At 45.6% G+C, this 25,728-nt stretch overlaps 1 protein-coding gene across 1 annotated transcript in view; it reads left to right on the plus strand.

Moving 5' to 3' along the window:
- LOC137423346 (deoxyribonuclease-2-alpha) overlaps positions 1-24,804 on the plus strand; it is a 37,572-nt gene extending 12,768 nt beyond the window's left edge. The window contains exons 2-7 of the mRNA XM_068110385.2: positions 2,500-2,606; positions 10,741-10,921; positions 15,745-15,826; positions 15,982-16,143; positions 19,825-20,022; positions 23,663-24,804. Coding sequence (XP_067966486.2) covers positions 2,503-2,606; positions 10,741-10,921; positions 15,745-15,826; positions 15,982-16,143; positions 19,825-20,022; positions 23,663-24,009 — 1,074 coding nt within the window. The 5' untranslated portion in view covers positions 2,500-2,502 and the 3' untranslated portion in view covers positions 24,010-24,804. The remainder of the gene's footprint in view (positions 1-2,499; positions 2,607-10,740; positions 10,922-15,744; positions 15,827-15,981; positions 16,144-19,824; positions 20,023-23,662) is intronic.
- The last annotated feature ends 924 nt before the right edge of the window (positions 24,805-25,728 follow it).

Raw genomic sequence — 25,728 nt, forward strand, 5'->3', positions numbered from 1 at the left:
CGCCCTCACCCCTCACCCCTCACCCACGCGTGGACTCGCCCTCACCCCTCACCCACGCGTGGACTCGCCCTCACCCCTCACCCACGCGTGGACTCGCCCTCACCCCTCACCCACGCGTGGACTCGCCCTCACCCCTCACCCACGCGTGGACTCGCCCTCACCCCTCACCCACGCGTGGACTCGCCCTCACCCCTCACCCACGCGTGGACTCGCCCTCACCCCTCACCCACGCGTGGACTCGCCCTCACCCCTCACCCACGCGTGGACTCGCCCTCACCCCTCACCCACGCTTGGACTCGCCCTCACCCCTCACCCACGCGTGGACTCGCCCTCACCCACGCGTGGACTCGCCCTCACCCCTCACCCACGCGTGGACTCGCCCTCACCCCTCACCCACGCGTGGGCTCGCCCTCACTCCTCACCCACGCGTGGACTCGCCCTCACCCCTCACCCACGCGTGGACTCGCCCTCACCCCTCACCCACGCGTGGACTCGCCCTCACCCCTCACCCACGCGTGGACTCGCCCTCACCCCTCACCCACGCGTGGACTCGCCCTCACCCCTCACCCACGCGTGGACTCGCCCTCACCCCTCACCCACGCGTGGACTCGCCCTCACCCCTCACCCACGCGTGGACTCGCCCTCACCCCTCACCCACGCGTGGACTCGCCCTCACCCCTCACCCACGCGTGGACTCGCCCTCACCCCTCACCCCTCACTCCTCACCCACGCGTGGACTCGCCCTCACTCCTCACCCACGCGTGGACTCGCCCTCACCCCTCACCCACGCGTGGACTCGCCCTCACTCCTCACCCACGCGTGGACTCGCCCTCACCCCTCATTCCTCACCCACGCGTGGTCTTGCTCCTCACCCCTCCTTCCTCACCCACACGTGGTCTTGCTCCTCACTCCTCATTCCTCACCCACACGTGGACTCGCCCTCACCCCTCACCCATGCGTGGACTCGTTCCTCGCCCCTCACTCCTCACCCATGCGTGGACTCGCCCCTCACTCCTCACTCCTCACCCATGTGTGGACTCGCCTCTCACCCCTCACCCATGCGTGGACTCGCCCCTCACCCACGCATGGACTCGCTCCTCCCTCCTCACCCCTCACCCATGTGTGGACTCGCCTCTCACCCCTCACCCATGCGTGGACTCGCCCCTCACCCACGCATGGACTCGCTCCTCACCCATGCGTGGACTCGCTCCTCGCTCCTCACCCACGCGTGGACTCGCCCTCACCCCTCACCCATGCGTGGACTCACCCTCACCCCTCATCCACGTCTGGACTCGGCCTCACTCCTCACCCATGCGTGGACTCGCTCCTCACCCACACGTGGACTCGCTCCTCCCTCCTCACCCCTCACCCATGTGTGGACTCGCCTCTCGCTCCTCACCCCTCACCCACGCATGGACTCGCTCCTCACCCATGCGTGGACTCGCTCCTCGCTCCTCACTCCTCACCCATGCGTGGACTCACCCTCACCCCTCAGCCACGCGTGGACTCGGCCTCAGTCCTCACCCACGCGTGGACTCGCCCTCACCCCTCACCCACGCGTGGACTCCCTCTCACCCCCTCACCCATGCGTGGACTCGTCCTCAGTCCTCACCCACGCATGGACTCGCCCTCACCCCTCACCCACGCATGGAGTCGGCCTCACCCCTCACCCACGCGTGGACTCGCCCTCACCCCTCACCCACGCGTGGACTCCCTCTCACCCCTCACCCATGCGTGGACTCGTCCTCAGGCCTCACCCACGCATGGACTCGCCCTCACGCCTCACCCACGCGTGGAGTCGCCCTCACCCCTCACCCATGCGTGGACTCGCCCCTCACTCTCACCCAAGCGTGGATTCGCTCCTCACTACCTTACCCACGCGTGCACTCGCTCCTCACCTCTTACCAAGTCGTGGATTTTGCCACTCATCCCCTTCCCTACGCGTGGACTCGCTCCTCACGACCTTACCCACACGTGGACTCACCCCTCACTCCTCACCCACACGTGGACTCGCCCCTCACTTCTCACCCACGCGTAGACTCGCTCCTCCCCCTTACCCATGCGTGGACATGCTCCTCCCCACCTTGCACAAGCGAGGACCCACCAAGGAAGACCTTCGTCCACACCCAAGTGAGGACCCACCATAGAATATCTTCCTCGCACACACAAGCAAGGACTCATATCCTCCACTGCCAGGATCCACCAAGAAAGACCTTCCTCCTACCCCCATGCGGGGACACCCTTTCCATCCCCATACGAGGACGCCCCAATTCTCCTCCCTCCCTCCAACCCATGCAAGGATTCTCATGCACGATGAGTCCGATGATGAGATTACAAGCTTACAAGCATCTCCCCAATGAATGGAGGACATCTAGCCGAGTACAGTTTCCGATCTCTTGACAGTGCGAACAGATCTGATGACCATTGTACAGTATTTGAATACTTTTGGATGCCTTGCGGACCTCATCACATATGTGCTCCTGTTGTGCTATTTTGCAGATCATGTCACCCATGCGGTGTTGTACGCTTGTGACCCTGCTTCTGTCATTTTGTAATCATGCACTCACTTTCTCCTGCAAGAATTCAGCCGGACAAGATGTTGACTGGTACGTATATACGTGTTCATAACTTCTGATGGAACTTTTTGTGACCGTACCCTCGCCAGAGGAGAGGGTCGTACTGTATTCATTGCATTTGGGTCCGTTTGTATGTCTGTCTGTTTGGCTGCACAGAACGTATGTGTATTAATTACATTAGACCTTTGTAACCCTAAAACCCTAGAGACACCTGAGACCCTTTAGAACCCGAAGGCCCTTGAAGATCCTTTACAACCAAAGAAGCTTTAGACCTCTTGGACCCCTTAGACTCTGTATACCCTTTAAACCCCTCAGACTCTTAAGACACCTACCAAGATCCTTTAGAACCTTTTTTTTTTCTTCTTTTTTGTTGTTGTTTCCAAGATCGAGGCTCGTGAAAGAGCTAACATTAATCACACAGAAAGACAAACCGACACATAAAACATATAACATGGGGAGCGGTAGACAAGATGGGGCGAGAGGGGGAAGGACACAAACACAACATCTGAGAGCAGGGACATCGAGAGATCTGTGGGAGGGAGAGGGCTTTGGGGGGGGGGGAGGCATGGGAAGGGGGGGTGGGAGAGGTATAAAACATATGGACACTGCCGGGACTTCCAGGAAAGAAGTTGGAATTTCAAACAAGGTGGATCTGGGGTGAATTAGTGGGGGTAGAAAAGATCAAGATTTTGGATGGGGAAAGATAAGAGATGGTGGTGAACAGCTGTTTTAAAGACCTGGAGGGATGAGTGGGATTGAAGGGACTGTGGGAGTTTGTTCCAGAGGCGGGAGAAAAGGGGAATGAAAGAGTGAAGGTGAGCAGAGAGTCTTGATTTCGGCAGTTTAACCATCAGAGGGTTGCTGGCAGATCTTGTGCGACCTGTAGAAATATTTGGGGGACAAAGCACAGAGAGAGCTGGGGGAGCAAGGCCGGAGAGGAGTCGGTAGAAGACAGAAAGACCACCTACCTGTCTGCGGTGAGTGAGTGAAAGGCCCTCGGAGATAGCTTCATCGCGGGAGATTCCAATGATTCTGAAAGCTTTGGTTTCAACAGCGTGAAGCCGAGCCAGGTGTGAGGCAGGAGCACCGGCCCAGAGGGGAGAGCAGTATTCCATTGAGCTGCGGACGAAAGCCTTGTATGTGGTGAGGAGCTCAGGTGTGCCGAGGAAGGACTTCGCACGACGGAGGATGCCCAGTCGGCGACTGGCTTTGGAGGCCAGCTTGGAAATGTGGTTTTCCCAAGAAAGATCATGGCAGATAGTGAGACCCAAAAGCTTGAGCGACAGAACTTCTTGGAGAGGATTGTTGAGAACGTAGATGGGAGGGTTGTCCAGTCGATCTTTTCGGAGAGACATAGTAAGAGTGTGAGATTTGTCAGGATTGAAAGACATGTTCCACTTGTTTGAGCAGTCTGTGCTTTTGTCCAGGTCTTCAGAGAGTGAGGGCGAGGGGGCTGCAGACTGCTGATCTGAGGGAAGAGGAATGGAGCAGCAGAGAGTGGCAAACCTTTGAAAGATACACCAAGGAAAGAATCAAATTACGGCACCTGACTAGACAAAACTGTCAAGAATAGGAATCAATCTCAGCTTGGAATTTGAGTTCAAATCCCAATGTTATGGACCCCTCCAGAAAGTTATCTGAAACAGATCATCAGAAAGCAGACATATTGAACGGCTTCTTCAGCTGTGTATTCACATATGAGGACCTGTGTAATGTATAATGGAGCAGCACTTTGAAAGCTCTGAGTTGGGTGGCGTCGCAATCACTGCAGAGACAGTTAGGGGAAAAAAAAGCTTCGAGCCCTAAAGTGCTCAAAGTCTGCAGGACTGGATTATATGCATCCAAGATGCTTGAAAGAGACAGCTAATGTCTTTGTAGAACCTCCACAGACGATCTCCCAAAAGTCCCTCGATAGGAGTTCTCAATCTACACTCACGATTAACGTCGACGCAGGGGGGTGTTCAACATACTGCATGGAGATCTTCGAATTCCAGCTGAACACTTCTTTGTACCTGCGAGTAATGTGATCACGAGAGGACATCCTCGTAAGCCGTCCAAGAGCCGCTCCAGACTGGACACAAGAAAAACATTTTTCAGCCGAAGGGTTAATGATGATTGGAACAGTCGTGCACAGGAAATTGTTGAAGGCAAAGAATGCCAATGTGTTCAAATGTAGGTTGGATAGACATTGGTGGCGCCAAAGGTTATTGATGAACAGTCTTTCATGTGGAAGCAGTACAAGTTTTAAAAGTTGTACTCAACCATAATGAGCAGAACAGGATAATTACAGGATACTTACTATATGTACAATCTCATACCGGATGTGATGTGTGATGAGGCATAATTTCAAGTGCTATCGATTGGCTAATATATTACCAGTTGGCCATACCGGAAACCAGCAGCGATCTCCGATCGCAGCTCTCTAGTTATTTTGATATTTCCTGCACACGTTCGGTTCAACACAAAGGTTTAGTTTGTGAACTTACCTTGGAGCTATCTGGTCAGGTTCTATCCTGGCCCGACTATAAACTTTTGTATTTGTAATTCAAGTGCACCATCCTTTGGATGAATGTTAACTTGGGATCCCATCTGCTAGAAGTAGTTGGTGGACATAAAATATCCCATTTGGTTGGTGGACATAAAATGTCCTATTGTGTATTTTGCCAAAAGTAGGGAAGTTATCGTCTGCGCACTGAACAAATTATTGTCCAAATCTGCTTCAGTCAAACGTCTGTACCAGTTGGTAAGTTTGTGAAAGACTTGGGCTGGGTGATCTTGGGCCTTCCTCTGGATGATCGCACAAGAAAGTGAAAATAATTGGGGCTATGATAGAAGTAGCAGTAGTAAAAAGTAGTAGTCTCCTTTTGTTGGAAAGGCTTTAGAGACTTGCGCACAAGATGCAGGAAAGCTCAGGCAGACATAAGTTTCCTGTTGAAGCTCGACTTCCTCATCTCTACAAGTCCATGGTTTGCACTGCGGCAGACAAGGTAGAGCATTTTAAATAGAAAGCACTACCAAGACAGAAGGAGAGGCAAATGAACACGAAAAAAACAAAATAACACATTTATACAAACTAGCAACAGTACCCGCCCTACGGGCGGGGCTTCAATTGGGAGGCCCAAATGAAAAGGCAAAATATCAGAAATTGAAGGCTTTTTTTTTTGCTTTAAACAATTTATATAGACATCCGTTAAATCATATCACGTGCAAATCATCAAAATCTAAAGTTTTTGTAGAATTTCAATAAAAGCCACATCACTGTTCATATCGGTAAATATTATTCCATCATGTTTGGAAAAACTGGAAAATTAGAAAATTGGAAATTGGAAAATTGGGAAAAGATTGGAAAACCAATATAGCCTATTTTACTCCCAGGGGTCCAAGGATTACCCACCCAAAGTTTCGTTGCGATTGGTTCAGCCGTTTTTGCTGTACCTGGGTGGGAACAGACGTACGTATGGACGGACAGACAGACAGAGACAGACAGATGGACAGACATTTGGTGAATTATAGTAAGATAAAAGCAAAGTACCTTGTGGGGAGAAACTGCAATTAGCATCATTTATGGTCCAGGTTTCCTGAAACTTTTGAACAGTGTTACAATATTCTGCTGCCTTATATTCTGAAACAATGTGTGAGTGTATTAAGCCCTTCAGGCCGACAGAACTGTGTTTCATCACATTTCTCTCAATTTTTGACTTCCTGGTTTTATATGTTGCCATTTTCCCACAGGCTAAAATAAAGTCAACAAAGAGATCTCATGACTTGTTTTGTTTCTTTACCGGGTGCCCAATTATAAAAAGTGTGGGAGAGAAGTGAAGCCAGAAGCGCAAGAGTAGGTTTTTCATCAGTAAGAAAATTGGCTGAAGATGGTGGCATTGTCGGTACTAGGGCATGCCCTTACTATATATATATCTAAAATTATATCCCCCCCCTCTATTTACATGAAATGGTTTGGTCCAAAGCGAACGGCTTGCGAGTACGGTGACAATCCCCCCCCTCTATTTACATGAAATGGTTTGGTCCAAAGCGAACGGCTTGCGGAGTTTGGTAAAGAAATCGCCATAGCTCGGTAACTACTTGTCCGATTAATATGAAACCTTGAAAAGGCACATCCTCGGGTCCCCAGCAATATACCTGGCAAGTTTAAAGTATATCGGACCCGTGGTTGTCGAGAAACAGCGGTCACAGACAAACATACAGACATACATACACACAGAGATTACTGGAATTATAGATAGATATGTGGAATATAGTTTCCCTTTCACCACAAAAGCAACATTCCTCTGGAAAGTTGGTGAAATGCCGCATCATAGCTCCGGAGCTCAATACACCATGGATGAGCACGCAAATGAAGTGGAAGAATCTCATGCGACGGAGTATCTAATCGGGTTTCAAGAACTATATAATGGAGCGAGTGGATAACCAGCAGGTATATATTCTTCCTTGATAGCCCACAGAAGGACATTTCAGCTGTACCAGGGGCTTTACTCATATTGTGTGCAAGTGGTGGCTGAGCTCGCAACATCGTGGTCCAATTTTAAAGTCCATGGAGTTACTGATGGACATCTGCTTAGTCACCCTCATTGGGATTCTCTAGATACGCCAGGCAATCAGAAGGCAAGGGGCTTTTGACCTCCGAGTATCCTGGAAGGGATCCTGACTGTCTATAAGCCCATTTTTGCTTCGAGTTCCTCGGGTGAAAGAAGGCGTCTCTACCTGTCATTCAGAACGTCGCCCACTGTGGATATATCACCAGTTAAGAACTTCATTGTTATCAAGAAGGAAGCCAGAGTTGGGCTCTGTAGAAGAGGATTGAGAATGAGCAATTCGTCTCACAGGTCCTTGCTTGGATGAGGATCTGTTCTTTTTATGTTGATTACATGCCAATCCGTAGTAGTAGTAGTGGTAGTCTAAGTAGTAGTCATGGTGGCGGTAGTCGTAGATTGTAGACCTTTCTTGTAAGCGATTTCACCAAAACCCCTATGCACATTGAATGAACGGAGAATTGCAGTAAATACAACAAAACACAACAACAGGCATTTTAAGGCCATTTTCCCTGCTAGAGCGGGGGTTAGCCTTGCGGTCCCCATGACAATCTTCTCCATTTTGCCCTATTTTCTGCATCTCCCCTTGTTAACCCCATTGCCCGCATTTCTTCTTCCACAATCTTTAGCCAAGTCTTTCTCGGTCTTTCCCGTCCTCTACTTCCTTCTACATTCATTTCCATCACTCTTCTCAACCAGTCACTTTCATCCTTCCTCAACACATGACCAAACCATCTCAACCTGTTCCTCTTCACAGCATCCATCACAGGCTCTATTCCCATCATCTTTCACAATTCATCATTTGTCTTCCTCTCTCTCAACGATACTCCGCACATCCACCGGACCATTCGCATTTCCACCCTTTCCAGCCTTCGTTGCTGCTCTACGTTCATTACCCATGTCTCGCTCCCATAAATCATAACACTTCTCACACATGCAGCATACACCTTTCCCTCCAGCTTCAACGACACCCACCTCCTCGTCAGCACGCCACTCAGTTTCCGAAACTTCTTCCATGCACATCTCACTCGAGCAACCGTTGCCGAGTCTAATCCACCTTCTCCATTCAGCATGTCTCCTAGGTAGCAAAATGTTTTCACCCCTTCTAGCTTCACGCCATCTCCAAGATCCAACTCAACATTTCCTCCATCTGCAGCTTCCTCTGTGCACACCTTACACTTGAATGTAGCTGCCACACTGGTTAATGACCCTCTCAAACACCCCCAACTTCCTGCTGCCTTCAGCATATCTCCCACAACTCCCGTCGGCCCTCCCGTTTTTCTACTCTTCATTGCTTTTATCGCTTCCTCAACTTCCTTCTCAGTTATCTTCTCTGCCGGTCCTAAAACTGGGTTACTCTCTATGTTGTCATCCCATTCATTCTCTGCATTCAACAGCATTTCTATATATCTCTTCCATCTTCCTTTAATTCCATCTGGGTCCACAACGATTTGTCCCACTTCATCCTTCAAGCACCTCACCCCCATCACATCACACCTCTCTTTCACTGTCTGCTTTGCAGTAAATAGCCAAGTACAAATTATTATATTGTGTATTGTTGGACGAAGCAGATGACCATAAGCTTAAACTAGAACGGCACTCGGTAGAGCGCATACCTCTACCATGCTGAACAGTTTACGTTTTGTATCCCACTGATAGGCCTGATCTGCATCTGGACCTGAACCAAAATCAAATCGCCTTGTTCTTGTCACCTAATCAACTCCTTCGTCGAGTTTTGTCCAAATTCGTTCATTACGTTTTTAAATATCAAGCCATACATCATTTTTGACTCTCTCTCTAATGGTGAAGAATCACTTAAATTTTTTTTATAGTATTGTGGCGGACACAAAAGCCCACTGGCGTGGTGACATCATTCCGCGCACCAAGTGGGCGGTGGCCACGCCCGAGGGGTAGGCGTGGCCTCATGATATACACCGGGCGCGCAGCCCGGAGCGGGCCAGTGTTACAGTGAGCTCCTGAAATAAAGACGCTTATAAGTTACCGCTTGTCCGCTTCCTCCTTGCTCGCAAGCAGCGCGCGTAACGCCGCGCTTTAGTATCTAGATCACCTGCTTACAGACAAACAGACACAGGGGTGAAAATATAACCTCTGTCCACCTTCGGTGGTGGAGCTAAATATTGGTACATAGTACAAATATGAAACCAATCCTGAATTGTTCAAGTAAAATAAAAGTCCTTATTAAAATGGAAAAACTACCATCTTACCCCCTCAAGCTTTTATCCATTGGATCATTTTGTTTTAACACTTGTTTCATGGAAGAAATCAGTGATACATTCATGCTAACTAATTAATTCCCTGCAAAAGTGAATTGCAATGCTATAAGGCTGCACGCTGAGACATGAAAATGTGCGGAAGAAATGAGTTTTGTTTCTCAGGAGTGGCTTCCGCCTGGCCGCTCTCCCATAAAGCCTAGAATTGTGAAGGGCTGCAGACACTGTTGTCCTTCCGGCACATTCTCCCATTTCAGCCAAGGAACTCTATAGGTTTGTCAGAGTGGTCTTTGGGTTCTCTATCACGTCCCTGACCAAGGTCCTTCTTGCCCAGTTGCTCAGTTTGGTTGGACAGCCAGCTCTTGGAAGAGTCTGGGTAATTCCATATTCTTTCCATTTCCTAATGATTGAGCTCACTGTGCTCTTGGGAACTTTCAACACGCGAGAAATTGTTTTATACCATTCCCAGATCTATGCCTCCTCACAATTCTATCTCGGAGTTCTACAAACAGTTCCTTGGACTTCATGGTAGTGTTTCTGCTTTGACATGCACCGTCAGCTGTGGGACCTTATATAAAAAGGCGTGTTTCTTTATAAATCATGTCCAATCAATCAAATTGGTCACAGGTGGACTCCAATGAAGTTGTAGAGACATCTCAAGGATGATCAAAGGAAATTGGATGCACCTGAGCTCAATTTGGAGTGTCATAGAAAAGGGGTTGAATACTTATTGATTCGAGACATTTCCGCTTTTCATTTTTAATTATTTTGTAAAAAGAAAATCTAAAAAAACAATTCCACTTTGTCATTATGGGGTATTTTGTGTAGATCATGGACAAAAAAACCTTAATTTAATCCATTTTAAATTCAGGCTGTAACACAACAAAATGTGAAAAAAGTCTAGGGGTGTGAATACTTTCTGAATACACTGTATATTGCCTCTGAAGCATTTGTTGGACTTCTTCAAGAAAAATAGCATTGTCATGGATAGCATATTAGTAATTTTCTTTATCTCCGAGAACAATATCCAAATGCATTTATTTGATTTAACTGAAGGTTCCATGTTCTAACAATGTTTTCAATTGGTTTTCTATTTTCATGGATCATCAGCTTTTATGGGGGAGTGGATTTGTTTGGGTGAAAATCTTATGAACCCTCGTTAAACCATGTGATGAGAAAACCATGTGATACCTTTATGAACATGTAATGGGGAAATGTAATTGCTTGTTAAGAGCAGTGCACTGCAATTAAAAAACATTCTTCTCTTAATTGGGTACTTTCTTGTCCTCATATTTCTGCTTCTGTCTGTAAAAATGGCATGTGGAGTTTGTGTTATCCTCTTATCAACCCTACTCCTCACCTTCTTCCTATCCACATTAATTTCAGGTTCATTGTCTACAAGCTGCCAAAGACCATAGATGTCGTTCCTGATGTCCCCAAAGGGAAAGCTTTTCTTTACATGGACATGGTCACAGGGACCTGGACTCGATCAGTTGTGCCCATAGATGCTGAAACAAGTCCGATTCGACTGACTCTCACTCCCCTACAACAATTGCACAAAAAACAGGTAACGGTGAAATGACTAAGATAGTGAAAAAAGGGGGGGCCGAGACCGGTTAGAATCCACCATAAAATGTATTTATGGGTTTACCATTTATTGTGAAAATGAAGTATTGTGATGGGTTTTTTTTGCATGAAAATTAAAAAGATGATTATTGCATTTGAGCTCATGTCAAAGGGTATTGGGTATTGTAGAATGATAAAGCAAAGCACAGTCTAAAGGCACATTTCCTACTGTCTGGTATGTTTTTATTTATTTTATTCATTACCTCCACCACCGAAGGTTGTTTCCTCATTTGGTGATTTGGTGTGAACAGAAATCTTTGATTGAACTCATTTCTGATTTTGGCCAGATATGCCACCCAATGCATCCTAACTTTTTCGCCTATTTCTCCTTCCACAAAGTCAAAGGATGTTGTTAAATGATATTCTTGGGAAAATGCCAGGGACATAGAAAAGGCCCCTTTATATAAGGGTGTGTGCCATGTGGCAAAGTATAGGAAAGAAGGGACATTCCATAGCTTGTAGAAAATGCCAAACAATAGAAAATAAGGGACATTCAAAAAAACTCATGTGCATGCTGGACTACCCTTGTGTTCTTAGGAAGAACCAAGTAATGCTCCAGAAAGTTTCATATAAAGGGGCGCCAATTTGATTCATACACCTGCATGAAGAAGTAAATGTATTTTAATTGCCAGATGTTGGACGCCCCTTTGTATGAACTTTTCTGGAGCATTACTTAATTCAAGACTTTATTCAAGACGATTTTAAAGACTTGAAAAGGTAAGGGGAATTTTTTTTTATTCAACCCAGATGGGGCTTGAACCCACAATCCCTAGCTTGGGAGACTGATGCTCTATCCATTAGGCCAGAACGTTAGATTTTTTTTTGTAATAAGAGGTATAAAGTTTGTATATATATATATATATATATATATATATATATATACAGTCACATGAAAAAGTAAGTACACCTTTGGCTCTAATAGGTGGTATTGCCCCCTATGGCAGAAACAACCTCAAGTAGGCGTTTCTTATAACTGTCTACCAGTCTCTGACATCGACTGGGAGAAATTTTTTCCCACTCCTCCATGCAGAATTATTTCAGCTGTGCGATGTTTGAGGGGTTTCTTGCATGCACAGCTTGTTTCAAATCCCCCCCAACATCTCGATAGGATTTAGATCCGGGCTTTGACTTGGCCATTCCAGAACCCTCCATTTTTTTTCTTTTCAGCTATTCCTTGGTGGATTTACTGGTATGTTTAGGGTCATTGTCATGTTGCAAGGTCCACCTTCGGTTGAGCTTCAACTTTCCGACAGATGGCTTCACATTATCCTCAAGCACTCTCTGGTAAAATGAAGAATTCATAGTGGATTCTATGATGGTGAGCTGCCCAGGCCCTGATGCAGCAAAGCTGCCCCAAACCATAATATTTCCACCACCATGCTTTACAGTTGGTATCAGGTTCTTGTGGTCAAATGCTGTCTTTGGTTTTCGCCAAACATGTCTTCTGGTAGTCTGGTACTGTGTCCAAATAGCTCTACCTTTGACTCATCTGTCCAGAGCACATTGTTCCAGAAGTGCTGGTCTTTGCCAAGATGTTCATTGGCAAACTTTAGTCTTGCCCTGATGTTCTTTCTGGACAGCAAAGGTTTCCTCCTGGCACACCTCCCATGTAGATCAAATTTGTGCAGCCTCTTTCTCATGGTAGACTCGTGCATTTTGACATCAACAGTGGCAAGAGCTACCTGTAGGTCCCGTGATGACATCCTGGGGTTCTTAGAGACTTCTTTCAGCATCTTGCGGTCTGCTCTCGGGCTGAACTTGCTGGGGCGGCCTGGCCTGAACAAGTGGCAGTTGTTTGGAATCTTCTCCACTTGTAGATGATCTTCCAGACAGTCGAATGATTGATTTCAAATTGTTGGGAGATCTTTCTAAATCCCTTCCCAGACTCGTAGGCATCTATAACCTTCTTTCTGAAGGCCTCAGAGAGCTCTTTTGATCTAGGCATGGTGATGCCGCACACTTCAACAACAAAGAGCAAACCAAACGAAATGTCTGAGGTTTAAATAAGACACGTTCCTCCAAGATCCTCTCGAACGATGTTCTAATCATTTGCACCTGAGCTGGTGCACCTGATTCTAATTTAGGTATTTGAAGTAGTGATAAATGTAGGGGTGTACTTACTTTTTCCACATGCGAAATTTGCATTTATGTTTATTTAAATGATACAATGGACTTCAAAATGTAAATGTTTCGTGATATTTGTTATATTATATCACCTTTATCTTTCAATATTGTTGAAATGAAGATCAAATCGCTGTATGTTGAAATATGTTGAAAAATTCAAAACTTTACATGGGGTGTACTTACTTTTTCACGTGACTGTAAATATACATATATATATATAATCACAATAATAATAATAATAATAATGCATTTATTTTATATAGCGCTTTTCAGGAAGCCCAAAGACACTTTGACAGGGTGCAAAACATAGTGCATAGCAAAACATAAAAACAATTGCAAAAAAGAAGAATCAATTGGGAAATGTTCAAAGCACAAAGGAGGGAGAAGGAGAGGAGATAGTCAGGGGTTAGATGCTGTGGGTTAAATGTTGAATGCAGTGTTGAACAGGTGGGTCTTGAGTGATGTTTTTAATGTGGTGAGTGAGGAGGAGTCTCTGATGGTGTGAGGTAGTGAGTTCCAGAGGGTGGGAGCAGCGATGGAGAAGGCCCTGTCCCCCCAGGATCTAAATTTGGTCCGGATGGGGGGGGGGGGGGGTGGTCAGGAGGTTGGTACCAGCAGAGCGGAGGTTGCGGGTGGGAGTGTGTCTGGAGAGGAGGTCAGCCAGGTAGGATGGGGCCAGGTTATGGAGGGCTTTGTAGGTCAAGAGGAGGATTTTGTACTGGATTCTCTGGGAGATGGGGAGCCAGTGAAGCTTGTAAAGGACGGGGGTGATGTGGTCACGGGTCCGGGAATGGGTGAGTAGACGGGCAGCAGAGTTCTGAATGTATTGGAGTTTATTGGTGATTGTTGAGGGTGAACCATAGAGGAGGCTGTTGCAGTAGTCCAGACAAGAGGTGATGAAGGCGTGGATGAGGGTTTCTGCAGCCGTGGAGGAGAGGGATGGACAGAGACGGGCGATGTTTTTCAGGTGAAAGAAGGCTGTCTTTGTGATCTGTTTAGTGTATTTGTCGAAGGAGGGTTTGGTCAAAGATGATGCCAAGATTCCGGATGTGAGGGGAGGTGGATACTGGGATACCGTCGATGTTGAGGGCAAAGTTTGGATTTTATGAGCGTTTTTGGGCCAATGATGATTATTTCAGATTTATCACAGTTAAGTTTGAGGAAGTTGATTTGAAGCCAGGATTTTATTTCAGTGATGCAGTTTGTCAGGATAGAGTGGGTGGCGGTGGAGATGGACTTGGTGGAGATGAAAAGCTGGATGTCATCGGCGAAGCAGTGGAATTGGAGACCATGACGGCGGATTAAGTGACCGAGGGGGGACAGGTAAAGGAGGAAGAGGAGGGGGCCAAGAACTGAACCTTGGGGGATACCTTGGGGGAGGGGAGCAGTGGGGGATTTGCAGTTATTGATGGAGATGAACTGGCGTCTGTCAGAGAGGTATGATTTAATCCAAGAGAGGGCAGTGCCGGTAATGTTAAAGGTGGTTTCAAGTCGGGTGAGGAGGATGGTGTGATCGATGGTGTCAAAGGCGGCGCTGAGGTCGAGGAGCATTAATTAGAAGCAAACATTAATTAGATAAGTCAAAAAGTCATCATAAAAACATGTTTCCCATCATGATATTTGTTTTATTATATCACCTTTATCTTTCAATATTGTTGAAATGAAGATCAAATCGCTGTATGGTTGAGGTGCACCAGTTGAGGTCATGTGTTGAAGAAGGATGAAAGTGACTGGTTGAGAAGAGTGATGGAAATGAATGTAGAGGATATATATATATATATATAAATTTTTAAAGCAAAAACTATGGCACTTTGGCGGAATTTGTTTTGAAAGCCATTAATTAGATGCATTGGCCGATGTATATTCCAAGTTTCAGCTCGTTTAAATGTATGGCCTTTGAGATATGAGCGCCAACACAATTTGGGTGGACGGACGGACGGACGGACGGGCGGACAGACACCAACGTGAATTTGGGGGTTTTCTAAATAAAACTCAAGAATGTGGAAATGGACGTTGAAATTTGGAACATATTATCTCGACGAACAAAGCATTTATTTCTGAAATTTGCAGCCAATTTCATCCAGTAGAAGCGGAGAAACAAATTTGCAGTCCCCATGTTAAAGGTTTGTCAGAGTCCAAGTGTTTGTCATACAGAGAAACGATCCCATTACATATAAAGAGAGGGTGCTTTGCACCTCCCTTGATTAGTTGTTCCTTGCTTTAAACATTGGAAAAGTGTCTTTTGTAAATTGTTTGTATTTTATCTTTCTACAGAAAGATAAACAGTCTTTTCTACAGAAAGAAACAGTTTGAGATGGTTTGGTCATGTGTTGAGGAAGGATGAAAGTGACTGGCTGAGAAGAGTGATGGAAATGAATGTAGAAGGAAGTAGAGGACGGGGAAGACCGAGAAAGACTTGGCTAAAGATGGTGGAAGAAGAAATGCGGGCAAGGGGGTTAACAAGGAGAGATGCAGAAAATAGGGCAAAATGGAGAACATTGTCATGGAGACCGCAAGGCTAACCCCCGCTCTTGCAGGGAAAATGGCCTTAAAATGCATGTTGTTGTTGTTGTTGTTTATCTTTCTGCAGAATGACAGCATGGCATATGTATAAAATGTTTGTATTTTATCTTTCTACAGAATGACAGCATGGCATATGTATTATATAATGACCAGCCTCCTACAAACATCACAGCATCAAACAGTTTAGGTCACACAAAAGGTGGGTCGTTGTGAACTGGTGCACCAGTTTTTGTGAGTCAATGCATGAACAGGTGAGCTGCGAGGTTCAGTGGTAACTGAGTTAATCCCTTTCAGTGTGGCCAGTCTTGATCTTACCATGATTGCTATTCTTATTTGTGGCTTTATCTGTTGCAGGGGTCGTAGTAGTTGGCAAGTCGAGCGGCTTTTGGCTGGTGCACAGCACCCCAGATTTCCCACCAAAAGCTGGACAGCCATTTGTGTGGCCTCACACTGCCCTGCACTATGGACAGTCCTTCCTCTGCGTATCCTTTGATTTTCATCAATTCCCATCCATCGGTCAGCATCTTGTATTTTTCCAAAGAATCTCGCAGCAATCATATCATTCTCTCTCCCTCTTTTTCTCTGTCTGATTTCTAGAGAACAATTAGTTGGAAATTAGTGTAATTTTAGGAGAAAAAAATATTTTTTTTAAATAAATAAATTAATTTAATTAATTTAAATAAATTAAAATAAATTTATTATCATAGGAATGATTTAGGAATTTTAATTTCTAAAAATTTAGAAATTTTTAGGAATTTTGAAAATTAGGAAATAAAAATCACAGACTGGGCAAACAAGTGGAACATGTCTTTCAATCCTGACAAATCTCACACTCTTACGATGTCTCTCCGAAAAGACAGACTGGACAACCCTCCCATCCACTTTCTGAATAATCCTCTCCAAGAAGTTCTGTCACTCAAGCTTTTGGGTCTCACTATCTGCCACGATCTTTCCTTGGAAAACCACATTTCAAATCTGGCCTCCAAAGCCAGTCGCCGACTGGGCATCCTCCGTCGTGCGAAGTCCTTCCTTGGCACACCTGAGCTCCTCTCCACATACAAGGCTTTCATCTGCAGCTCAATGGAATACTGCTCTCCCCTCTGGGCTGGTGCTCCTGCCTCACACATAGTTCATCTTCACGCTGTTGAAACCAAAGCGTTCAGAATCATTGGAATCTCCCGCGATGAAGCTACCTCCGAGGGCCTTTCACTTACTCACCGCAGGCAGGTTGGTGGTCTTTCTATCTTCTACCGACTCCTCTCCGGCCTTGCTCCTCCAGCTCTCTCTGGGCTCTGTCCCCCAAATATTCCTACAGGTCACACAAGATCTGCCTGCAACCCTCTTATGGTTAAACTGCCAAAATCAAGACTCTCTGCTCACCTTCACTCCTTCATTCCTCTTTTCTCCCGCCTCTCGAACAAACTCCCTCACTCTCTTCAATCCCACTCCTCCCTCCAGGTCTTTAAAACAGCTGTTCTCCACCATCTCATATCTTCCCCCATCCAAAACCTTGATCTTTTCTACCCCCACTAATTTCACCCCAAATCCACTTTTTTGAAATACCAACTTCTTTCCTGGAAGTCCTTGGTGTCCTTGTGTTTATACTTCTCCCACCCCCCCCCCCCCCCCTTCCCACGCCGCCTCCCCCCAAGCCCTCTTCCTTCCACACATTCCCGATGTCCCTGCTCTCAAATGTTGTGTTTATGTGCTTCCCCTTCTCTCCCCATCTTGTCTACCGCACCCCTTTTTATATACTTTGTTTGTTTCTGTTTGATTTGTTTGTGTGATAAATGTTAGCTCTTTCACGAGCCTCGATTCTGTATACAAAAAAAATAAAAAATTGTTTATGCAGATTTTTTAAAGCAAATTTTTCCTCTCTCCTCTCCCCCTTTCCTACTTGGCACTTTCTGTGTGTGGAAGGGAATGATGTTTTGCTAAATCTATTGGGTAGCAGCCATTGAAATTTACAACAAAATTGGTGAAATGGAATATTGTAAGTCTGAATGGAACTTTTTGGAGTGGAAATCTGAGCATATTCCTGTAATGCTTGTGATATTTGTACAATCCCTTATGTGAGCCTCAGTTAAAGTTAGAGTTAGGAGTTGGGGCTAGGAGCTAGTGCTAGGAATTAAGGGAATGTGCTAGGGCTAGGAGTTAAGGGAATGTGCTAGGGCTAGGAGTTAGGCGTGTGCGGAGTTCGGCTCCCGCACACGCCTTTGTTCCTTTAACATTTCTTTCTACTTTTTCACATTTCTCCTTATTCATTCTAATTCTTGCTTGTTCTTTCTTTCTCTCTTTCTTCATCTTTCTGTCCAAGCAGAAGTGAATTCTTGCAGAGATTTTTCTGTAAGGTTCACTTGGCTGCGCCTGGGTGGGTTTGAGGGTTGTGGAGTAGCGGCTGAAACCTGAATCCTATCCAGGTTCCTCCTGATGACTCCATATTTGCTCTTTGCTTATTCAGGTTCCTTCTGATGACTCCAATGTAGTATTTGGTTTTCCGTTTCATTATGATTGTACCATATCCTGATGCTGTGTGAATTCTGCTTCCCCGCTGATGGACCTCTGGCAGCTTGTAACTGTTGCTAAGTTTTTGCCTGACGAAGTAATGCTGACATCTATCTATCTGTGTTCTTGCCAACATCTTTCTAGGGCTAGGAGCTAGGAGTTAGGGATAGGAGCTAGGGGCTAGGAGCTATGGCTAGGAGCTAGGAGTTAGGGATAGGAGCTAGAGGCTAGGAGCTCGGGCTAGGACTTAGGGCTAGGACTTAGGGCTAGGAGCTAGGGATAGGAGCTCGGGATAGGAGTTAGGGATAGGAGCTAGGGCTAGGAGCTAGGAGTTAGGGCTAGGACTAAGGGCTAGGAGTTAGGGCTAGGACTTATGGCTTGGACTAAGGGCTAGGAGTTAGGGCTAGGACTAAGGGCTCGGACTAAGGGCTCGGACTAAGGGCTAGGAGCTAGGGCTAGGGCTTAGGGCTAGGAGTTAGGGATAGGAGCTAGGAGTTAGGGCTAGGAGCTAGGGGCTAGGACTTAGTGCTAGGAGCTAGGGATAGGAGCTAGGGCGAGGAGTTAGGGATAGGAGCTAGGGCGAGGAGTTAGGGCTAAGAGCTCAGGCTAGGAGTTTGGGCTAGGAGCTAGGAGTTCGGGCTTGGAGCTAGGAGTTAGGGCTCGGAGTTAGGGCTCGGAGTTAGGGCTAGGAGCTCGGGCTAGGAGTTAGGGATAGGAGCTAGGGCTAGGAGTTAGGGCCAGGAGCTCAGGCTAGGAGTTCGGGCTAGGAGCTAGGAGTTCGGGCTAGGAGCTAGGAGTTAGGGCTAGGAGTTAGGGCTAGGAGTTGCAGCTAGGAGTTGCAGCTAGGAGTTGCAGCTAGGAGTTACAGCTAGGAGTTAGGGCTAGGGCTAGGAGTTAGGGATCTTTGTTCCTTTCACATTTCTTTCTACTTTTTCACATTTCTCCTTATTCGTTCTAATTCTTGCTTCTTCTTTATGTCTCTCTTTCTTCATCTATCTGTCCAAGGAGAAGTGAATTCTTGCAGACATTTTTCTGGAAGGGTCACTTGGCTGCACCTAGATGGGTTTGTGGGTTGAGGAGTAGCGGCTGAAACCCGAATCCTATCCCAGTTCCTTCTGATAACTCCAATGTGGTATTTGGTTTTCCGTTTCATTAACTGTAAAATAAAGAAAACGTCATATGGAAGCAACATGATTGGGATTCGTAACACTATGTAGGTTGTGACAGCAAAGAGAATTGACCTGGAAACTTCAGAGCAGATTAGGAAAGAAAGCGGGATCACTATGAGGTATAGGAGAAAATATTAGCCAACTCTAGATGTTAAAGCAACATTGCTATCCTTTATTAGAGACTATATGCTGGTGACTATGCCTGGTGTTGGCTTAGCGGTTAGGGTGCAGGCTTGGGATCCTGGGTTCCAATCCCGGTCGATCGCTGAATTAACACCAGGGGGGTTGACTCAGCCTGTCATCCTTCCGAGGTGGGCAAATTGAGTACCAGTTCACTGGTAATTCCCTGCGTGTCGCAAGAGGCGACTAACAGGGTTGGTGGCAGGAAGGGCAACCGGCCATAAAAATTGCTTCAAAAAGAGGACCACAGAGCCCCAAAAATGCCAACCCTCGCTCTACAGGGAAAAAATGGCCTCTAAAGGCGGTTCATATGCTAGTGACTGTTCCCTTTGTGCCCCCGAAGGTTCCCAGCTCCTGTGCAACGAGCCCCATGTGTACGACTCTGCCGTGCCACCATCGTTCCTGCCTGTGTTGAGCTCGTTTGAACAGGTGGCAAAAGAGCAATGGCAGTGCACACCTATTGCCCGACGCAATGTCTCTCTATCCTCACGTGCTGGGCAGCATTTCGTCAGTTTCGCCAAATCACGGCACTTTGATGACGGTGAGAGAAATGGATTTGCACAGTTTTACTCTTATGAGCCATATACTGCATGGGTGCATTGGAAGAGGGTGGGGGATTGGGATACATTTTCTCTAATGGGGGAAGGAATGCTATTGGGAGAGCATATGTGCAAATCATTAAAGTGCAACTAGGGCACGCCTTGGTGGACATTGTTATGGAATCATTAAATGAGAGCCGGCTGAAGTTGTCAGGACAGTTGATGTGGATGGAGGAGAGCAGACTTCTGAGGAAAGCAGATATGTTGAAAGAGCATGCCAGGAGAACAATGGGTAGACCACGGTTGAGATGGGAGGATTGTGTGTAGAGGGATGTCAGGAATATGGAGGTGGATGAAGAGTGGCGAGAGATGGCTGGTGATAAAGGGTGGTGGCGGAGTGTTGTGGACACAGAAGATCAGCATCCCAGTACCAGTTGGCCTCACCCTAAATAGAGATTGTGAGGAAGAACACAATGTGTAATTCAAAACTGTTGAAGAAATCCTATTTTTCCTACTATTACTACCTCCGCCAACGAATATGGACGGAGGTTATGTTTTCACCCCTGTCTGGTTGTTATTCCTTCCTTCCTTGTTTGGTTGTTTTTTGGGGATTCCACCCTTCATGTTTTTTTTTCTTAATAAAAAACAACTTTTTTCTGACTTGTTGAACTCTATTTTGTCCTGATCTGGAGGCCAATGACGTCAGCATCCAGTAAATTATTTTGAGGGGCGTTTGCACGGGGAACCCGCCAACCCCCACCCCCTCAAAGATATTTCTCATACAAGTCTCTTCCCTAGTTCCCTTGATATTCCGTCCAATATTCCCGTCTATTTTGTCTCCACTCAGCCATTCTGCTACCCTGTTGTTCTTCACTTTTGGATCTCATCTATTTATTTTGTATGCCAACATGGCAGCATTTTTCTTTACCCTCTCTTCTTTCTCTGCTCCTTCCCTTCTATTTTATCCCCATAATCCTATATCCTCCCAATCTTCCTTCCATTCTGTCCCGAACCTCTCTCTTTTTTCCTCTATTTACTCCCCACCCATATCTATCTATAATTCCAGTAATCTCTGTGTGTCTGTGTGTGTGTGTGTGTGTGTGTGTGTGTGTGTGTGTGTGTGTGTTTGTCTGTGACCGCTGTTTCTCGACAACCACGGGTCCGATCTAATTGAAACTTGCCAGATATATTGCTGGGGACCTGAGGATGTGCCTTTTCAAGGTTTCATATTAATCGGAGAAGTAGTTACCGAGCTATGTCCAAAAAACGATTCAACCAATCAGAGAGCAGCGAGCTATCACGTGTGCCGAACGTGGCGAACAGACTCTGCCTCGGACGGCACATTTGAGAGCGTATTCATTTATTTCACGTTGGCAAACTATGTTGGCGTTAAACTATGTTTTAAAACTAATTAAAACTAATTTGCGATTCATCGTAACTGCGATATGCGACCTTCCGGACAGTCAAATGAGGACGTCACTTCCGGACTTACGGATAGTCATAGTGACGACGTACTGATGCTGAACGTGGCGAGCAGACGCTGCCTCGGACGGCACATTTGAGAGCGTATTCATTTATTTGACGTTGCAATCTGTGTTGATTGTTGTAAGGTACGATCGATTGTAGTACACGTTTATAATAACTCTGCCGATACAGGCCCGATTAACTGCAGCGCCATCCGAGCTGCGGTGTCGGGACGATACATTCATTGTACGGTCACATCACGCACTTACGGGCACGCCCATGGGCACGCCCATGCATGCATGGGCGAAGACATTTTTTTTTTTTTTTGGGGCAAGGAACGGGCACCCACGTACGGGCACGTCCTAGTGTACACAATAAAGAGATACCTCCATTCTTATCCTTTTCCCTTTTCCTTTACTCAATGTTGGCATTTACAATTTCCATTTCCACCCCTCTCTACCCTGTGTAAGTGTAATAAATATATGCCTCACAAAGGGGTCACATGAAGGAATATATTTACATAAGGAGGAGTTACTGCACGACTTGCTTGAACAATAGTGCGCATGCGGTATAGGGAAAGGTGAATTTAGAATGTTCTTTTCAAAAAGCGGTTTCAATAGCCCGGTGTTGGCTTAGCGGTTAGGGTGCCGGCTTGGGATCCTAGGATCCTGGGTTTGAATCCTGGTCGATCGCTGAATTAACGCCAGGGGGGTTGACTCAGCCTGTCATCCTTCCGCGGTCGCCAAATTGAGTACCAATTCACTGGTAATTCCCTGTGTGTCGCAAGAGGTGACTAACAGGGTTCGAGGCAGGAAGGGTATCCGGCTGTAAAACATTGCTTCAAAAAGGGGACTACGGTGCCCAAAAAAGGCCAACCCCTGCTCTGCGGGGAAAAAATGGCCTCTGAAGGTGGTTCTTTTCAATAAGCGGTATGACCCTCTCTGTGTGAACCTCAATGAAAGCATCAGCAGACCGTTCTGGGCCCTTTTCCTTTGCAAATTGCACATTTTGTCGTACCTTTCAATCCACAACAGAAACGTTACGTCAGACAGTGAGGTTTACGGGAGAGTTTCTCACTCTGCACATGCGTAAGTAGCATTCAACCGGTTGTGGTGTATTGTGGTTGTATTATTTTTAAAATCTGATGAAATTTGTTTTTTTGGTATGGTACGGATACAATACACAAGAGACAATCAATCCTTCCATTGTAATCATTGTAATTGCTCCAGCCATTATTGTGCTCGGCCGGATGACATTTATCAACAACAATTGATACAATTCGGCGATTTTGCGTTTTCTCGATTTGGTACTTTAGTGATGTATTCTGGTGTCTTTTTCATTCTTGTTATGAAAACTTTTGAGCATGAAAGGTATGGCTTTTACAGGCTTATGACATCACTACATAGTAGCTTTAAAGCAGATCTTTTTGTACACATTTGATGGGGCGGCCAGTTTTTCCCCATGCCATCCCTACATATTGAGTCCTACAGTACTCTATTATAAACAAGTGGAAGCATAATTTTGAAGTCTTTGGTGCTGCTTGAGAATGCTGTTGCAGTGCTATTGGTGTGGATCTCCTGGATATTTCGCAGTGGTTAATAGAGCTGTGGTTAATGATCTAATGTGGTTAAATCGTACTTCTTTTTCTTTTTGAAACTATCCCATTCTGTTGATAGTACCATTACGGTAACCGAGTGCAGACCATCCAGTGAGATACCATGTGCATAGAGCCTTACAAATCTCACAAATGCCTGTACGGTAGTACAAATCTCCTCCAGTACTCAATGATACTTTTTCTAACCACTGCTGGCAATTTATTGTTTATTTATTTGCTTCCTTGCTTTGTTTCATTCCACCTGCAGATCAGCTGTGAGAATGCACTGCATAATAGCATAAACTGTATGCATCAGGAAAGGGGATTGTGAGAAGATGAGTGGGTGGGGGGTGGGGGTGGATTGTGTTTTGAAGGGGGTGGGGGGGTTCCTGAGTTTGTGTATGTAATGTGTAGATAGCCTTTTACTCTGTCACTGTGTTTTGTCCCATCTTCTGTGTGCTCCTAGGTGAATGCGCTCTTACTATGTGTGCCTTTAGTTATGACTGTCTTTCAGCACAGCACTCGTACAAAAGAAACGTGTTTATTGATTCTCGCTCTGCTCACTTCCTTTTACTCTTCTACAGATCTGTACTCTGGTTTTGTTGCACCGACGCTCGGTGTACCATTGTATGTGGAATCGTGGCGCAACAGTCCTCATGTGCTCAACTCTAACTGCTCTGCACAATTTCCTGTTTTCAATGTGAAGACGGTTGACCTGTTGGGCCAAATAGAATTTCACACAACCCAAGACCATTGCAAGTGGTGTGTGGCACAAAGTGATGGAGGAATGGTAGCACCGTGGGTCTGTGTCGGAGATGTAAACCGTATCGCCGCTGAAATGAAACGTGGTGGTGGAACACTTTGCCTTTCCGACCCTGCAGTATGGAAGGCTTTCTACAACGCAGTCAACGATTATGAGAAGTGCGACTAAAACGGCTTAATCTCCTTTCTGAATTGTGGGAAAATGAGCTGACAAATGATCCTTGATCCATGGGTAATCCTAAGGTTCCATAACTTCAATCATATGCTTGTTGGTTTTACATAGAGCATGGTTAATTAATCATACACTACTCACAATAAGTTCGGGATATTGTGGGAGTGAGTTTATTTTTTTTATAGGGGTTAGGGTTAGGGTATTGAAATCAAGAATGCTGTGTTTTTTCACACTCATTAATAACCATAGAATTAGGACCTACAACTTTTTTCAACATAATTAATACACAAAATCAGCCACACCGAAGAACCTGCCAATATCCCTAACTTATTGTGAGTAGTGTGTATGGGAAAAAGTGATGAATAATGGAATTTTCTAATTTATCGATGACGAGCCGAAAGCACCCGGCGTTGCCCGGGTTCTTTTTGAATGAATTTACTACTATAATTCAGCTTTTACTCTCGGCCGTAGAAGATTGACTACTATAATTCAGCTCAGCTTTTCATTGCGAAATGGGCCCAGCCCGGCCGAGACGGCCTCGACCGGCCTCGCCACCTAGCCTATAACCTTCCCGGGGTCCGTCCCGATATTTTTGTTTCAGAGGTTTCCTCCTATCTTTCACCGTTCAGGAGATTAACGCATGCAGACAAGCAAACAAAAACTTTCTGTTATATATATATAGATAGATAGATTAACTGATTTTAAAATGATTTAAAACATTGAATATTTCTGAAAAGAGGAAGAAAGAGCTTTATTGTTTCTGTTGCATGAAATAAAACTGAATAAAACACAGCTTATCAATAATCTCATCATTCAAAGACGTGCGCAATTTTGTAAGAGGCCAACTGCACAGAAACTTCTCTCTGCCTCTACAGAAGTGGGAGGTATAGTCTTCACAGTGTTGAATACCTTCTCCAATGAATTTGGACGTTCTTTGGTGCCGGCCAAGACGGCCATTTCTGTCTTTAAATACTTCAACATTTATTGGGATGAAGTTTCCAGACCCAGTGCTTTTGCTTTTCCTCTTTTCTTTTCTGATGTCAAAGCATCCAGATTCTTGGCCTTTTTCAGTTTATTTCGTGGTTCTTTCTCATCAACGGTTTGACTTTGATCCTCAATGTCTTCCTTGAGAAGAGGTGAATGTAAATATCTTTGGCTGGCTTGGCATCTCATTCCTAGATTTATGTGGGAGCAGACTCACTTTCCAAGGTACGTACTTCGGTCCTCCAGATAGCATACCAATCCAGTATTTTTGCATTTCTTCTTTCCTTAATCCAATGATCTATAACCTGATTCAACTCATACCCCATCATGCTCTCATGTTCATTTAACTGCCTAAGCAATAATTCAGATGTTTTTCAGCCTTGGTTTAGTGACAGTCTCTCCTGCCCAATGCCAAGGCACTCACATTCACGACTTCTAAGGCCTCAAAAATTTCTGAAACGAGTTTTATCTCTTCTTTAGAGGTAAAAATGTGAATAGGAGAAAGATCAATCATAGCATTTGCAACAAGGCTTTTAAATTCCAAGAACCTCTTTAACATCATGAGCATAGACTAAAGAGTAACCTCTGGTACGAGTTTTTATTTATTTAATGTTGAAGGCTTCCGTCACAGACTATATAGTCCTCATCAAGGCCAGGCCTTAAATAAAAGACCTGCATTGATAGAAAAGTGAAGAATGAATGAATGAATGATCGTTTTAAGGCCATTTTTCC

Source organism: Myxine glutinosa, chromosome 1 (genome assembly GCF_964187855.1).
Source record: "Myxine glutinosa chromosome 1, kmMyxGlut1.1, whole genome shotgun sequence".
Lineage (NCBI taxonomy): Eukaryota > Metazoa > Chordata > Myxini > Myxiniformes > Myxinidae > Myxine > Myxine glutinosa.